Source organism: Lacerta agilis, chromosome 16 (genome assembly GCF_009819535.1).
Source record: "Lacerta agilis isolate rLacAgi1 chromosome 16, rLacAgi1.pri, whole genome shotgun sequence".
NCBI lineage: Eukaryota > Metazoa > Chordata > Lepidosauria > Squamata > Lacertidae > Lacerta > Lacerta agilis.
Genome location: NC_046327.1, coordinates 11,020,356 through 11,038,823, shown reverse-complemented (window position 1 = coordinate 11,038,823; position 18,468 = coordinate 11,020,356). Strand labels below are relative to the sequence as shown.

At 41.9% G+C, this 18,468-nt stretch overlaps 1 protein-coding gene across 1 annotated transcript in view; it reads left to right on the top strand.

The window, feature by feature from the left end:
• The window catches only part of NFIB (nuclear factor I B), a 296,512-nt gene that overhangs the window by 215,158 nt on the left and 62,886 nt on the right, over positions 1-18,468 (top strand). The window contains 3 exon segments of the mRNA XM_033172714.1: positions 13,140-13,208; positions 15,282-15,402; positions 16,896-17,014. Of these exon segments, the coding sequence (XP_033028605.1) occupies positions 13,140-13,208; positions 15,282-15,402; positions 16,896-17,014 (309 nt within the window).

Below are 18,468 nucleotides of genomic sequence, written 5' to 3'. Positions count from 1 at the left end.
TGTCTGTCGGATCCTTTTTACCCTTCCTTCCAAGGGCAGAAGGATATCACAAAGTAAACATAAATAAACATAAATAAACAGGTGCAAAGGCACCTACAAAACATATCCCCACAGATATTAGTGTTCTATAGTAGTGTAGGTCATGTAACAAAGTGAGAACATAACACCAGGTTCTGGAAATGTAGTAGAAAGCTATTCCCCTGTTTTTCCTTAAGACTTACAGAAAGCTGAAGCTGAATTAGATTTCAAGCACATTTTGGAAGTGTTTCTAAAGAAAAGGGAAGTTTGCTAACCAGCTGCAAGTGCTAGTTAATTTCTGGTTAAACAGGGAAACCTGATAATCCTTAGTGTTAGATAATGTGCTCCTTCTTTTTTCTCTTCATCTTTGGCGATCACTCGCAGTCGAGTAAGATTGTCTTCCATGAATGCAGTTTTAACAGTGAGTCCGTAAGTGACCGTGGAGGCCAATTCTGGATCCGTACGTCCTTCCACAGTGGGGACATAGGTTTCCAGGCAGGAGTTGATCGTGGTGAGGATTTGCCAAACATGTCTTCCTCTTAGCTCATTTCTCCCTTTCGTTCTGAATTCGTGCTTCTTCGTGACGATTTTGGTGGAGGCTATTCTCCAATTGGAGCTCTCTCAGGCCAGTGTTTCCCAATTACCTGTGCTTATACTGCATATTTTTAGATTTCCCTTGAGAGCGTCTTTAAACCTATTTTGTTGTCCACCGGCATTGTGCTTTCCATTAAGTTTGGAATAGAGTAGTTGCTTTGGAAGACGATAATGAGGTATCCAAACCACATGACCAGTCCAACAAAGTTTATGTTGAAGAATCATTGCTTTGGCACTGGTGATCTTTGCTTCTTCCAGTACACTGACGTTAGTTTGCCTGTCTTCCCAAGTGAAATGTAAAATTTTTCAGAGACACCGTTGATAGTTGGAGATGGAGTTTATAAGTGGTCCGTGTTTCACAAGTGTACAGTGAAGTCAGTAGTACAATAGCTTTTTAAACAAGCATTTTGCTTTCCTTGTGAATGTCCTGGTCTTCCAACACTCTACACTTCAAACGAGAGAAAGCTGCACTCGCAGAGCTCATGCGATGCTGGATTTTAGCATCGATGTCGGCCCTTGTGGATGCTTGGAGGGTCTGGCCCACTCTCAAACTCTTTAATTGTGGCTACAAGATGGACCCCAATAAATTCATCCCATGGTGTCCAGCATGTCAAATCATTTGCTGAAACTAAGCAGAGGAGAAGAAGAAAAAAAACATTCACTTCCTCGAAATAGATTATGTTTGCCTTGGAAGTAGAATGCGTCTTCTGGCTGTGGATCCCAGGGATCTATCAGATTACTCTGATAGATGTGGCCAGCAGCCTTGGAAGAGCTATGTACCCTTGGGCCTGGCTATACACGCTATGTAATGGTTTTCTGTTAGCTGTTTAGGGCGGGACGAGCATTAACATGGCTCCAGAATTAATCTTTTAGTCGTAATAGGTGGTCTTTATCTTTATAGCTCTTCTGAAAATATAATTAGTAGGTTTTTTTATTGAGTTGCATGTGTTTTGAGCATGGATGGCTGTATTATTTTACTGCACTATAACTTACCCTCTTGTGGACAGGGGACTAACCTGTATAACAAGAAGGGTAGAGAAGATATGGCCTGAGAGTCCCTTGCCTCTCTCTTCTGTTTAAGCAGCATCAGTGTGTTGAATGATATAATACTGAAAACACTTGGGCACAACGTTTTTGTAAATAACAAATGGACCAGAATCTATTTATATAAATTTTCTTGCAGTGTTGTCATTGCATTGCTCCCTTTGATATGGATTCTTAGAGCAATGATACTCCTTCCAAGTCTGTTAGTCTTGAATTAAGAGAAGTGTCTCATACTTATAGTGCCGTTAGATATGGTGTCAGTTAAGGCACTGCTGGCATGTTGTTATTTTACAAGCAACCCTTCTCTCCCCCCCCCCCCAATAATAAACTTTTACAATTTCCTTTCGTGGTTCTTGCTGTTTCAGTTATTCTGGCTATTTTATATGGAGGTATTTTTTTGTTTGTTTGTTTGTTTTAAAGTTAAAATTACAAGATTACGAATGAACCGTGGTTAATTCCTCTGTTTGCTTGGGCAGATCGATCTGTAAAATTCCAGTGGCATGTTTAGATGTGTTTTTTCCCCTACACCACTACTTGCTTATTCAATGGGGGTTCCCCCCCCCCATTTCTAAGAAGAAACAGATCTTCCAATTCTGCAGAATTAGGTGTTAAACTCATGTCTCTCGTGTGGGGAGATTGAACACAAGTTTAGAGATCCTGCAATAGTTAGCTTGTTAATGAACTTCAAAAATTTACTAACTTCAGTAGCACAAAACCTACACAACTCCTGTAGTACTAGGCAGAGAATCTGTTCCTGCATAAGCTATTCCCAACCTACACAATACTTTTTTTTTTCTTGCAACGCTCAGCATACCATTTTCTGTGGTTTCAGGTTTTTTTTTATGTGCCAGTGTTTAGTGTCTAAAAGCAGATTTTCTCATTGTAGGGAGAAGCTTGAAATCTTAACAGTCCCACAAATTTTAACGGGCTACTTAGCTCACTCTTAAGGTTCAGCCAGTAGTAGGAAGACGAACCAATGTTTCATGAAAACGAAATGTCACACGTGTCAGTCACCAATCTCATAATCTTTGTAGCACCATGAAGAAGCTGGAAATCCATATCACCCATCACACACAAACCATTGGTATCCCTGAAGCTTGCATACATTAGTTAAATGGATTTTGGTGCTGTTGCCCATGACATCTGACTAATAGATGGACCAACACTTTCAGTAGACAGAGAAACCTGTTGATTGGAAGCTGCATGGCTTTTGGACCAAGAAGCTCCCAGTTTCTATTGACCTGTTTTTAAACATATTGGCTGCAGTTGGTAAATCTCTGTTGGAGAGAAGGTTCTCTCTCTCTCCCTCTCTCCCTCTCTCTCTCTCTCTCTCTCTGTGTGTGTGTGTGTGTGTTGCTGCAGGGCAAGAACTCTGATGGCACTGCTCCATATTCAATTATAAACTGAGCTGTTCCTTCCTGGAACGATTGCAACATATGAGGAATTTGTTGTTATTCAGTTACCGTTGATAGGCAGGTGCTACATTTTACAAGATCCTACATGCGAATCGATTATACATAATACATGTATTAGTTGGGGAACCCAGTTTCACCAACTCATTGTAGCACAGCTGGAATCACATGACATCATTTCATTGCCTGTGCAAGTCGGTGGAGGCTATAGCAAGGGGGTATAAGGAGCACTCGAGTTGTGCAACATCACAACTTTGTGGTGGTGCAGCTGCAGCACCCACATCAAAACACATAGACATCCAAGAAACTTTCCTAGTTAACAGTGCCACCACCTCAGGTATCCCAAACCATTAAATATGCCCCAGATTATTGTACTAACTCCCTTCCCAACCCTCCCAGATCTGTTTATCAGTGTTAGGAATTCCCCAGGTGCCAGGCACATTTTGAGGCTGGCGCAGGTCCAGTTGGAACCAGGTGGAGATCTCTGGATACCAGGTTGGTAAATGACATCTCCATCTGACTCACCTCCTCCAGCTTTCCGAAGCAGGTAAGCAGAAGTGCTTATTTATGTCCCACCGTTTACTCCAAGGAGTATATTGTTCACCCTCTCCCCCCCAAGTCAATTCCTACAATGACTCTGTGAGGTAGGTTAAGAGGTTGTGACTGGCCCAGGGTCACCCAGTGAGCTTCAGGACTGAGTGGGGATTTGAACCCTGATCTCCCAAACACTACACCACACTGATGTTTTAATGTGTTGTAAACCACTTTGAGATTTCTTCTTTAGAATATAAAGCAGTATAGAAATGAAATGAATAATAATGCTAATGACTTTAATTGTAAATATTTAAAAAATTGCAAAAAAGGTGTGTCTAGACATTCCATTGTGGTGACCGCGTCCTGGGTTTAAGGTATACCATTTGGCAATTAGCTGATATATATATATGAGTTTGTAACATGGCTGTTTATCTGAGGTGCGGCAGAATCGTAGGTTTAATGACCATGAAATCAAGGCACAGTATTACAAATAAAAAGAAAATAGGTGTATGTAAAAGTTGCCTGGGACTGTACAACATTCCACAGCATAAACGAAGATATGTACCAAAATGTAACTGAAAACTAGACTTCCTTTTCCTGGAATAGAAAAGGGCAGAATTTTTACATGCATAATTGCAGGATTCTTGAAGTTCAGAAATCCCTTTTCCACAGCGGTCACCAGTCTACGTACTTTTTTGACTCAAGAGCAAGGAGAAATTCCAGCGCTTCTCTGTCTGAAACTCACAATCTCCCTTAAATTTCCCAGGTCCAGCCCTTTAATAGAGAAACAGGAAAAGAGCCAGTGTGGTGTAGTGGTTAAGAGCGGTAGACTCGTTATCTGGGGAACCAGGTTCGTGTCTCCACTCCTCCTCATGCAGCTGCTGGGTGACCTTGGGCTAGTCACACTTCTCTGAAGTCTCTCAGCCCCACTCACCTCACAGAGTGTTTGTTGTGGGGGAGGAAGGGAAAGGAGAATGTTAGCCGCTTTGAGACTCCTTCGGGTAGTGAAAAGCGGGATATCAAATCCAAACTCTTCTTCTTCTTCTTCTTCCCAGTGAGAACCTAAGAGGCATCCTTTCACCTCACAAAATATACCAATGCACAGCTAACATATTCTTAGAGAGGTTGTAGGACGGTTGTAGGAAGGAGTACATGTAGGAAACCCAGCCAGAAAGGGGATAGAGCATAAATAATGTCATGTGTTAGAGCAAGGATAGCCAACTTGCTAGCCCTCCAGATGTTGTTGGATTATGACTGTCATCACTCCTGCCCATTGGCCAAGCCAGCCAGGGCTGAGAGGAATAATAATAATAATAATAATAATAATAATAATAATAATAATAATAATTTATACCCCGCACATCTGGCTAGGTTTCCCCAGCCACTCTGGGCAGCTTCCAACAAAATATTAAAATACAGTTGTCTGTTAAACATTAAAAGCTTCCCTAAACAGGCTGACTTCAGATGTCTTCTAAAAGTCTGGTAGTTGTTTTTCTCTTTGACATCTGGTGGGAGGACATTCCACAGGGCGGGTGCCACTACCGAGAAGGCTCTCTGCCTGGTTCCCTGTAACTTGGCTTCTCACAGTGAGGGAACCGCCAGAAGACCCTCGGTGCTGGACCTCAGTGTCTGCGTAGTACGATGGGGGTGGAGACACTCCTTCAGGTATACTGGGCCGAGGCCATTTAGGGCTTTAAAGATCAGCACCAACACTTTGAATAGTGCTCGGAAACGTACTGGGAGCCAATGAAGATCTTTCAGGACCGGTGTTATATGGTCTCGGCAGCCACTCCCAGTCACCAGTCTAGCTGCCGCATTCTGGATTAGTTGCAGTTTCCGGGTCACCTTCAAAGGTAGCCCCACGTAGAGTGCATTGCAGTAGTCTAAGCGGGAGATAACCAGAGCATGCAACAATCTGGCAAGACAGTCTGCGGGCAGGGAGGGTCTCAGCCTGCGTACCAGATGGAGCTGGTAGACAGCTGCCCTGGACACAGAATTGACCTGCACCTCCATGGACAGCTGTGAGTCCAAAATGGAGTTCAACAACATATGCAGGACACCACATTGGTTACCCTGCCACAGCTTGAAGAAGACTGATCGCCGAAGAATTGGTGCATTTGAATTATGGTGCTGGAGGAGCCTCTTGAGAGTCCCAATGGACTGCAAGAAGATCAAACCTATCCATTCTGAAGGAAATCAGCCCTGAGTGCTCACTGGAAGGGCAGATCCTGAAGTTGAGGCTCCAGTACTTTGGCCACCTCATGAGAAGAGAAGACTCCCTGGAAAAGACCCTGATGTTGGGAAAGATGGAGGGCACAAAGAGAAGGGGACGACAGAGGACGAGATGGTTGGACAGTGTTCTAGAAGCGACTAGCATGAGTTTGGCCAAACTGCGGGAGGCAGTGGAGGATAGGGGTGCCTGGCGTGCTCTGGTCCATGCGGACACGACTGAAGGACTGAACAACAACATGTGCAAGAGACATGCAAGAAGTGACTAAAATTAAAGTGAATTATGTTTATTCTTCCATGTTTACATTTTTGGCTTTATTTTTCACAAAACAGTTCAGTAATAATAAAATCTGAAGTAGCCAGCAGATGTTGTCCGCAACACAGTTGGCCTTATCAATTGGCAAATGGAAGAGGTTTCACTCTCCCTGAGATGCAAGGTTGCTGGAAGTTCTTTCTTTTCTAAAATAAATAGAGCAAACAGAAATAAGCGTTGGTGTGCTATGAGCTATTTGTGATAAAATAGACACCTTACACAAGACTTGAAGATAAATCCTTACTTGTCAGGTCTGCAACTCCTCCAGCCAGCGTGTGCTTGAAGTCACTACACTCCCATGTTCTCAGAAAGTCAACAAACAGAATAACCAACCAATTGCCAACTGTCACCTCCTTTCCCCAGTACCATTTATTCTTTGTGAAATACGTTTACAAAGACATTATAATGACACACGACACTTCACCTTGGCTGTTAAGGCCACCTGAAACAAAACTTCCTCAGAATTAATTCAGATAAGCAGAAACACAATTTTAAGTGCTCTCCGATTCCCACCCCCGTTCAAAACATGTACATATGGCAAGCTAACACAAGGCTAAAAGAAAAACACTCCTATATGACGTTTGAATGTTCCTTTTGCCGCAAGCTTTTGGTGCGATTCCAGAGATATGAAGCTTCAGAGGTGGGATTCCCGCCTGGATTCTGAAGTGATACAATCTCACAAGGAGTACGTCATGTTTTTCATGTTTAAGTTACATCTAAACAATAAAAATAAAAATCCTTCCAGTAGCACCTTAGAGACCAACTAAGTTTGTTCTTGGTATGAGCTTTTGTGTGCATGCACACTTCTAAGTTACATCTGCTATAGTGCTGACAAATCTCATGATGCAAGGAGCTCCTAATGGTGCAGTCTTTCTAAGAGTACTTGCTACATGTCCTTGTTTGAACTTGATAGAAAGGGATTGTTCAAAGGATACTGATAGTTGATGTTAGGGATATTTGCTATTCGCCCATTGCACATCCGTCTTTATAATTTCTGTTTTTCATAATAGCTATTTCTTGGCTTTATCTCTAAGTTAAGTTCATTTTTTAGTGTGTGTGTGTGTGTGTGTGTAAAACTGTTTGCTGACCCTATAGTTCTATAATAAAAGCCAAAGAGAAGAGCCATTCAATTGCGACTGAATAATTCACATTTATAGAAACCTTGCACCCTACTATACTTTTGCCATTTTTAAAAGTTCTGTTCTGTAGTTCACAAACTCATTCTCAGTGCCTGCTGTGCTTTCTCACCTTGCTGTTGAGAGGATTACAAGTCCCAGCCTTGGACAATTGTATTTCTGAACACCTCAGAAATACAGCATGACATATATTCCCAGATTTCCTTTTGAACTTGGAGAAGGAGATGAGGAATTGTTCCAGAAGTCCTCAGACACATTTGTTCTTCCATCAATTTTCCATCTGTCTCTTTAGCTCCAAAGCTTCCAGTTGGAAAGGGAGCGGGGGATTATTACCTTGTGCTTAGTTTTGGAGGTATAACACAATGTTGGGAGAAAGTCCCTGCCAGTTGAGGGGAAAAGGACCTGATAAACATAGCCTTTTTGTGTTGGCTACAAATCCCAATCAAAATGTGTGCATTCCTTCATAATCAGCATGTGCCAAACCTGTGATAATCAAAGCATCATTTTCTTCTGATCAAGTTAAAAATGATTGACCTTTCCTTGATTACATTTGACTGGTCAATTGGCCAGATTTTTTGATATTTTCTTTTTACCAGTTGGATGCCCAGGTCTTGAACTCGTATTAGGTGGTATCTGAACACAATTTGATTACTTCTTTCTTCATGATCTGTCCAGTATCAAGACACTATCTGATGAGCTGCAAATAGCATTTAATGAGCCCAGAAGGCAATTCTAGACTTTGAAATAATAAAAAAGTATAGTTTTATTCATAAATTTATAATTTAACTGAAAGATCCTTAATGCACTGACTGAAGATTTGTAAATACCAGACCAGGTATTTTAAGTATCTGGAGAACTAAGCCCTTTAACACAAGTTGCTGTTGTGATTTAAATGTTCTGAAAGAGGTCGTTCTTGGTAGGGTGAAATGTTTTATATCATAAACCTTCAAGATTTGCAGCTAGTAATTTGGTGTGTTTGAATGGAGGAAAATTCATTTTTAAGCACTAGCTTGCATTCTGAAAGTCCACGTAGCCTTCAGGTACTTCTTCTTTTACAGTGTGTGTTATGACAACTTGCTCCAAACTTGTCTTTTAAGAGATGGGTGCACACAGTACTTGGTATTCACAATGACACCAGCCTCATAATTGTAGTATTAAAGTAGGGGTTTTCACATCTCCTTAAAAAAGAAGAAAGCAATTAACCTCTCCAGCTCTTTGGTCTTTAAATACGGAGTCATCTCCTTTGATGATAACAAATGGCATTGTTCAGATTTTTGCAGGAAGATTCTTTCCCTCCACCAGATTTAAAAGTTAGCAGCGATAATAATTAGTGAATTATACTATTCTACATGACATTATCTCTTGGGCAAAAGGAGTCGTTAGTCAGTGACGCTGCTAGATCCTTATACAGTGGTACCTCGACTTACGAATTTAATCCGTTCCGAATGCACATTCATAGGTCGTAAAATTTGTAAGTCGAATAAAGCGATTTCCCCATAGGAATGCATTGGAAACGAAAAATTCGGAAAAATTCGTAAGTCGAGTAAACCCCATCTAAAACCGCCAATGGACGTCCATTCGTAAGTCGAAAAATTAATTCAAGTAATTTGTAAGTCGAGGTACCACTGTATTAGGTTTAAGAGCTATAAAATCTGGCCACCAGACCAGGAGTAAATGAGAAATAAATGCCAAGAAGTTCTATTTAAATGTATATTACGAGTTAATGCAGAAATTACTTAGGTTGCAGTCCCGTGATAGATCCTGTTGAACTCAGTAGGGCTTATTTCGGGGTAGGCACGCATAGTATTGAAGACATGCATGGCATTTCTGAAGTTAAATCTCCATACAATGTGGAGGGGAAACTGTTTCTTTTCCCTTGAACAAACTGTGATGATATGATAGAAAAATGAAATATTATTCTCAACGGAGGTTAGCATCTAGCCATTGCACATGCATGCATGCATACATAACAACAATAGCTTTTTTTCATTTTCAAAGTTTGGTAAGAACTTTCTACTGCTTACCTTTTTGCCGCCTCTACAACCAAACCACAGCAGATTGCAAATATAGAGTGGTTTTCCATCACAGCAGATTGCAAATATAGAAAGATTTTCTATCACACAGCTGGAAGTCAAGTACCCAGCCGCAGTGGATTTGCTAACTAGATATCCTCACCAAATCCTCTTGGTGCTAGAACATATTGTGTTTACCTTCCTGTACTCAAAGGCACCTTTGGAACACAACTTGCGGAGCAGAGTGCTTGGGGATGATGTGTAATGCAGCAAGGTGCCAGCTATGTGGTTACTCTCATTTAAGCTATTAAACACTCATTTAATATTTTAAATAGAAACTGTTGGCCTGCTGCGTTTTCAGAGCTTTTTTTGCTCTCAGTATCGCTTTGTCTGTGTAACAAAAAGGGGGGTGTTTAGGCTGCTTCCTTTTTCCAGGTCAAGGAATATACAAAAGCTACGTAAAAGGGAGAGACTCTTTTTTAAAAACTGCTCAAAGAGAAGAAAGGTTTTCAATTTCCTTTTCATTGCTAAGATGAAGTTAATTGCTATTTATTTAATGGTGGGCAGAGTATCCCCTCTTCTTCTAACTTGGTTCTCCAGATTAAGGTTACCAGACGTCCCAGTTTCCCGGGGACAGTCCCCGGATTTACAAATTAGTCCCCATACAAAATCCACTGAAGTTAAAAAGTGTCCCTGGATTAATTTGGGGGGGGGGGATCTGGTAACCTTACTCCAGATCGCATGTGGTGGAAATTAAACATGTAGGCAAGTATCTTCCAGCAACATTTTGCCCTTATGTACTAAATCCACTGTAGGGATGCGGGTGGCGCTGTGGGTTAAACCACAGAGCCTAGGGCTTGCCGATCAAAAGGTCGGTGGTTCAAATCCCCGTGATGGGGTGAGCTCCCGTTGCCCGGTCCCAGCTCCTGCCCACCTAGCAGTTCGAAAGCACGTCAAAAGTGCAAGTAGATAAATAGGTACCGCTCTGGCAGGAAGGTAAACGGTGTTTCCGTGTGCTGCTCTGGTTCGCCAGAAGCGGCTTAGTCATGCTGGCCACATGACCTGGAAGCTGTACGCTGGCTCCCTCGACCAGTAACGCGAGATGAGCACCGCAACCCCAGAGTCGGACACGACTGGACCTAATGGTCAGGGGTCCCTTTACCTTTACCTTACACTACCCAACAGATGCAATTTTGTCTTCCTGTGGGGGCTGCTGAAGCACAGAAAATGTTTAATACTCCTGTTCTCTAAGCTCAGCTATTTCCCCCAGTTTAGGATTCCACATGAGGGTTTAAAGTGGATTAAAAGCTCTCTCTCTTTCTCTCTCTGGTGGTGTACATATGATGTCATCATTCAAGGGGCAGCCTTCCCTTTTTCTTCCAGTTGATTTGGGTTTTTCCAACCCACAGATAACCCAATAAAGGAAGAGAATCTAATTTCAGGTTGCACGTTACGCAACTGTGAATACACTAAGGTGCATTGTTTGGGCAGAGGTTTACGTTTGTGGTGACGTTTCCCCGAGTGCTGTCTATCACCTTACTTCTGCTTTCTTGAGTGCAACCTAGCCATTTCGTTTCATCAGCCCAAATGAAAGCATGCAGTGTGTTTATTTTCACTGCTTGTTGCTAAAGGCAACTCCGTGGCGCAGTTTCTGAAATGCTTTAAACAGCTGTTTTGTGCAAAACCTCTCCACTGCAAAATCGCTCTATTAAAAATACCCCAAAAAATTGGTCGCTGGGGGGGGGGGGGGGGAATCAGCCGGTACAGGAGATAGGAAGGAAAATGGGAAAGAAAAATAGCAGCGCTTGTCCGCTTTTTAAACATTCCTCCCCTCAAATCGCTTTCCCTATCCTGCAATGGCCACGTGCCTCGTCAATTTTATTTGCAATGCATTTGAACTTACTTACAACCAGAGTTGCATCTCAGTTTTGTGCGTCAGGAGGAGGGTCTGGAGACTAAAGGACCTTGTATCTCCTCCTGCATTCCTTGTGTGTTGAGGTGCTTTTTGGTGGGCTGCTAAATCTCACATGGCTGGGTGCTCTGCTGCCAATAAGGGGAAATAGATACCCGCTCCAATAATAATAAAAATAATAATAATAATAATAATAAAAATATTAATATTTGTACCCCGCCCATCTGGCTGGGTTCCCCCCCCCCCAGCCACCCTGGGCGGCTTCCAACAAATATTAAAATACATTAAAATATCACAGATTAAAAACTTCCCTAAACAGGGCTGCCTTCAGGTATTTTCTGAATGTCAGGTAGTTGTTTATCTCCTTGACCTCTGGTGGGAGGGCGTTCCACAGGGCGGACGCCACTACCGAGAAGGCCCTCTGCCTGGTTCCCTGTAGCTTTGCTTCTCGCAGTGAGGGAACCGCCAGAAGGTCCTCAATGCTGGATCTCAGTGTCCGAGGTGAACGATGGGGGTGGAGACGCTCCTTCAGGTATACAGGACCGAGGCCATTTAGGGCTTTAAAAGTCAGCACCAACTTCCTAGTGGGGAGGAGTTGCGCTGGACCACGTGGCCATCCACTCCCCTCCGGGGGTGGGGGGCGGAGTCCCATGTCTCCCGGAGGTCCCTGCCCACGTCATTGTTCCAGCCATCCAATCCGTTGGTGGGGGCGTCGCTGGGCCCCATTTGAGCTTTCTTCTGGCTTGCTTCCTCGATCTCCCAACCTCCCTCCCTATTATCAGGTTTCTATATTGGCCTTGCTATGGGCCTCGGTTGGTCGCCGTTGAGGGGCCTGGTAGGAATTTTTCCACTTGGCAAATTGGCATGGGCCATTTGGTTTTCGCCTTCTTCGTAGCAATCATCACAACTTTGTAAAGTTTGGCGGTTAGGCATTGGTTGATCTTGTGATGGGGAAGTGGAGGTATGGCCATCGCCTGCCCCTCCAAGCTTAAGGGTATTCCGTTAAAGGAATCTGGAGGTGTGGATCTCGTCCGAAACCCGGGGCGGGGCTAGGGCCATTCCATGACCCCGTCAGGAACCCAGGGGGAGGTCAAGATTGTTTGCATCAACGGGGCTCCCCCTACTGATGGTTGACCCGTCCTGCATGACGGGCAGGAGTCAGATATGGTCGGGTCAATTCCAGTGCCTAAACCAATACCGCTCACATTTGGTAACCAATAAAGTTGTGGCCTGAATTTGCCCAATAACCATTAACCTAATATCCGTGTCCTTGTGTCTTATTCATCAATGAGGGGGTGGCTATGGGGTCTCGACACGCAACAGGTGCTGCCTCTCCATTGCCACTCAGTTGGGTAAAACATGCACACACATTTTAAGGAGCATATAGTCCAACTTCCTGCAATGCAGGAATCTCAGCTAAAGCATCCATGACAGATGGCCATCCAACCTCTGCTTAAAAACCTCCAAGGAAGGAGAGCCCACAACAGACCATTCAACAGTTGAATGACAGCTCTTACCATCAGAAAGTTCTTCCTGTTGTTCATTATTATTATTTTTTAGTTTTTACACCACCCTTCATCTGAGAAACACAGGGCAGATTACAGCATAAAGACACAAAAATAATAACAATTTTAAAAAATCTATTTAAGTAAAAGGTTTGCCATTTTAGCCACTGTGAAACATACTTGAAACATTTGCTTGTGTGCCAGTTTGGTGTTCCATGGGGATGAAAGCAGTTTCCCAAAACAAATAGAAAACTGATCAAGAAAGTAATTATATGCTATTTATTTGCAATAATCTACCAATATAGAAAGTCTCATAATAATTGGCTCATTCTGACAATTTAGTTTTGTGGAATTTGAGTGGGGATTTGAATTTATGAATTTCTTTTTCATCCCAATGTAACTAATTGTCTTTTCATGTTTTCCCTTGCAGTGTATCTTGAGGATAGTTTTGTAAAATCTGGAGTCTTCAATGTATCGGAACTTGTGCGAGTGTCGAGAAGTAAGCTTTCTCTTCTTTTAACCTATAGTTTTCTGTATTACAACGTTTCTGGATAAGAATCTGAACTCCAAACCAAAGGAAACGTTAACATTTTAAGTCAGTATAACCCTAGACACGTGTTATAATGAAATCTTCTCCCCCCTTGCCCTCCCATTGTAGAATTGGCATATTCTGACAAACCATCTGCTTTTAAAAATACAGGCAGTTTTTGGGGGGTTATACGCATTGTTTAGTGTGTATACAGTAGGATTATATATCTGATTAGTGAACCCTATGAACTTCACTAAATGACTTTGAGCAAGCTGCTAACATTCTGACTTGCCCTGTGGATAAGTTACATGTTTACAGAGTATATTTAATAAATTAACCCCATTCAATGAGGTCCACCAAATATGTATGGTTATGGCTGCAAACATATGCACACTTCCTTAGGAATAAGTTCCATCAAACTAATTTCTGAATAAACCTGCATAGGATTGGGCTGCAAGCCTTTGGTTGAAAGGGAAGGGTGAGATTGTCGTTTTAAGTAATAGTTTCAGTTCTATACTATTAGCTTTGTTTTAATGAAGTATCAGGTTGATCTGTTCAGACAATTTTATTTTCTACAAAGGTTTGCATACCAAGTTTAGTTTATACATTACTGATAATTGCGAGGAAGTTTTTATTTTTATATAAGCATGGAAATCAGTTAAACAAGGAATAAGCTTTCTTATGCCAGCAAGGAAGAAATGTTATAAATAGGAAGCTTAATTTTAGTTCAGAATAGTTAATAAATACATTAGGAACATTTCTCTATCTGTCACGAGGATAATATGAGCATCCTATAGTTAGAGAATAGCCTGAGCTAAGATTATTCATCATGGATTTTGAATATACTTGCATGGTAAAGTGCAGTTGTTGGTTGAATAGAAAAATGTGTTAATGTACAGCACACGTGCATGTTTACTCAGGAGTCAGTTCCACGGTATTCCCTAGCACTTACTTTCAGGTAAATGGACACATGATTGCAGCCTTTAGTATTCTAAATTGCTTTAAAGTCATTCAAAAATATGCAGCAACAGTGAAAACTTCCGGTTTCAGGTGTATTTGGGATTATTACACTGTGACACGAAACAATTAGTTTAACGTTCTGGGCCCTTCCAATTAGCAAGTAAATTGTATGTAAACTACCCCAAGAATCTGATTGAAGGGCACCAAGAAATAATAAATGCACACATTTGTTGTAAATAAGTAATGTAATGCATGCTTGTATTAATGAAAGTGAAAATAATGCATGGAGCATATTAATATATGTAAAATAAGAGTTTATTTTCCAATAGATATTCTGTTTCACCAACTGAAACAAGCATGTGTTTATGCTGCATTTAAAACAATCCCATTTTTGTGTTGTTGCGTCCAGAATAAATACATTTTAAATTATATAACGGAAGTATTGTACTTAGTGACAGCAATTTTCACTTTTTTTCATGAAACGTTGACGGAACGGGAGAACTCGTGGAACTAGTTAATCACATAACTGTCTAGCTTTTCCCTGGTTATGGATTAATTTTTCCTCAAATTATGCAACTAGGAAAATTAATTTCCTCTTGCTTCTTGCTAGACAAAAATATAGAGAGAACTTTGTTTAAGGGTGTGCTTCTGTTAGTATTAGGGACCCAGGTGGTGCTGTGGGCCTAGGGCCCTACAGAGCCTAGGGCTTGCTGATCAGAAGGTCAGCGGTTCGAATCCCTGCGATGGGGCGAGCTCCCGTTGCTCGGTCCCAGCTCCTGCCCACCTAGCAGTTCGAAAGCACATCAAAGTGCAAGTAGATAAATAGGTACCGCTCTGGTGGGAAGGTAAACGGCGTTTCCGTGCGCTGCGCTGGTTCACCAGAAGCAGCTTTGTCATGCTGGCCACATGACCCGGAAGCTGTACGCCGGCTTCCTCAGTCAATAAAGTGAGATGAGCACCGCAACCCCAGAGTCGTTCGCAACTTGACCTAATGGTCAGGGGTCCCTTTACTTTTACCTTTTCTGTTAGTATTAAATTGCTGTTTAAAGGCTGGTGTGACTATCTTAATGCTGTGTTTTTTAGCGCCTATAACCCAGGGAGCTGGGGTGAACTTCCCCATTGGAGAACTTCCAAGTCAACCATACTACCATGACATGAACTCGGGTGTAAACTTACAGAGGTCACTATCCTCTCCACCAACCAGGTGAGCATATCATTTTTTAAAAATCTAGCTATTGTTAGGATGTTGTTGTTGTTGTTGCTGCTGCTGCTGCTATTTTTTTTTGTATTTTCATATCTTATGCTTTATGTGGAAATCGTTCAATTCAGCAGTGTACTTATTTTATTTACAGTTTTAAGACCTACCATTGTTATCTTTTGTAATTATGCAACTCTTTTTATGCCGTAAGTCACCTTCAGCGTAGTTTCTAACGGCGGAGAGGTGGCGTGCAAATAAAATAATGACGAGCTGCAATATTGTACTTCTTAATTACGTGAGGACACTAACAGTTACATATTTCCAATGCTTTCTATTAAAATGGAAAAATCAAGTAGGTGTGGCGATACGTTTTACATGATCAGGAAAGTCAACGAAAGAGAGTGGAAGCTTTCAAAGCGAACATTTTGTCAAACAATAGCAGCAGCAGCAGCGAATACTGGTGATGTAAGAAGTGTTAATAATAATAATAATTTATTTATTTATTTATTTATACCCCACCCATCTGGCTGGGTTTCCACAGCCACGCTGGGCAGCTCCCAACAGAATACAGTGGTACCTCTGGTTACGTACTTAATTTGTTCCGGAGGTCCGTTCTTAACCTGAAACTGTTCTTAACCTGAAGCACCACTTTAGCTAATGGGACCTCCCGCTGCCGCTGCACCACCAGAGCACAATTTCTGTTCTTATCCTGAAGCAAAGTTCTTAACCTGAAGTGTTATTTCGGGGTTAGCGGAGTCTGTAACCTGAAGTGTCTGTAACCCGAGGTACCACTGTAGTAAAAGTACGATAAAACACCAGTCATTAAAAACTTCCCTGTACAGGTCTGCCTTCAGATGTCTTCTCCAAGTCAGATAGTTTTCCTTGACATCTGATGGGAGGGTTTTCCACAGGGAGGGCACCACCACCGAAAAGGCCCTCTTCCTGGTTTCCTGTAAACCTCACTTTTCGCAGTGAGGGAACTGCCAGAAGGCCCTCGGAGTTGGACCTCAGCGTCCGGGCTGAACAAATATATGCATATTCTCAGCCTCAGTGTGGCATGTGAGCAATAGGTTTTTGGATCCGGAAACATGAGATCAGAGTTGGGCTTGACACATGCCATCTGGGATCAAAAGAGCTGTCTGTTGTTGCTTTTAATACACATAAAGGCAGGTACCGTATTTTTCGCTCCATAAGACACACTTTTTTCCTCCTGAAAAGTAAGGGGAAATACCTGTGCGTCTTATGGAGCGAATGGTGGTCCCTGGAGCTAAATTGCCCAGGGGCCAAAAGCAGATTGTGCTTTTTATTTTACAAAGAGAAAGGGGGGTGTTGAAAGGACCCGCTCAGCAGCTGATCAGCAAGAGATCGGCAGAGAGATAAGACTCCCGGCTCCCTTTCAGCCCCGCCCTCCTTTGTTGAATGTGCTGCAGAGGGAGGTTGTTTGTTTCCCCAGCGAAAAATACGGTAAATTAATGCTTCTTCTTATGTATTCTTCACAGTAAGAGACCCAAAACTATATCCATAGATGAGAATATGGAACCAAGTCCAACAGGGGACTTTTATCCTTCCCCTAATTCACCAGCTGCTGGGAGCAGGACATGGCATGAAAGGGATCAAGGTGAGTAAATCCATATCTTTATAGTTCTTCAGACTCAATGTCATTTATGGAATTTTGTTTTACCTCATAAATACATTCATGCTTTGCAGTTTGAAATGGAGATTCAAATCTAAATCTCCTACTAGGCTGAAGTACGTTCCCAGGGTTTTCAAACTTACAAAGTATTGTTCATTAGTAGTCATTAACCCTTACCACCATCCTTTTGGTAAACACCAAGATATTGTGAATATGCATACCAATCCTTTTACTCAAACAACAGTTTTCACTGAAAACTAAACCCGTCAAATTAGAGGGTCAGGATAGATATTAATTTATTCATCTGACTCTCTGGCTAGCGGAATCTAGCAACGGCGGTAAATAATTGAATAAATTATTAAGCTTTCACTGTATATTTTATAAGAAAATGAATAAACATTCTGCCTTTTTTCTGGCCTTGTTTCTCTGCCTTTAATAGCAAGTTGATGTGAAAACATTAATAAAGTAAAGCTGCCTGTGGCATGAAGAAAAAGAAATGGCTTCACTTGTTTTATTTCCCCATGTTGGTTTGCTAATAGAGGTTCGGAAGCAGGTCCAGAAAGAGATCTAATAGCCCTAACCCTGGTGATTTGCCTTCCTATCTTATGCTCCCCAACGTCTTGAATAGTTTGCTTCGTTCTTAAATTATTTCTGTTTATCTTTACACATAAGCCAATGAACATACTAGCCCAGTAACTGCTACCCTGAAAGTTATAGACATTTAGCCAGCAGTCATGCTGCTCATTGTTGTTGCATGTAACAAACATAACAAAATAGAAAAATTCTTTCCAGTAGCACCTTAGAGACCAACTGAGTTTGTTCTTGGTATGAGCTTTCGTGTGCATACACACGAAAGTTCATACCAAGAACAAACTCAGTTGGTCTCTAAGGTGCTACTGGAAAGAATTTTCTATTTTGTTTCGACTATGGCAGACCAACACGGCTACCCACCTGTAACTGAAACATAACAAAGTGCACCTTCTGCTTATCATCTATTATTTTTATTTCTTAAAGGCATTTAGAGAAAGCATGCATAAAAACTAAACCAGGCAGCAAATAAATAAAAAAAATCACCTTAAATCCGAATAGAAACTTGAATACTTCCTTAAAATTCCCACTTTGTCATGTGCCTGTCAAAGGAGTGTGGCTGTCGAATCTGAGTTGGGAAGAGGCTCCAGAACACTAAATACATTACTTCCGATAGTTCAGTTGTAAGGAGGAATAGCTCACCGCCTTGATAGTCAGCCACCCCTGGCATGGCCAGTCATTTACAGTATCTTTTAAGAGCAGGCAAATTGGGAAGTCTTGGTGGCATCCTTTGCAGGGGTGCCCCAACTTTTTTTCAAAGGATTTTGCCCCAGGACATATACTGCCACGGGGGTCAGATAAAATCGATTGGCGGGCCAGATTAGGCCCCCGAAACGGACTTTGGACATGCC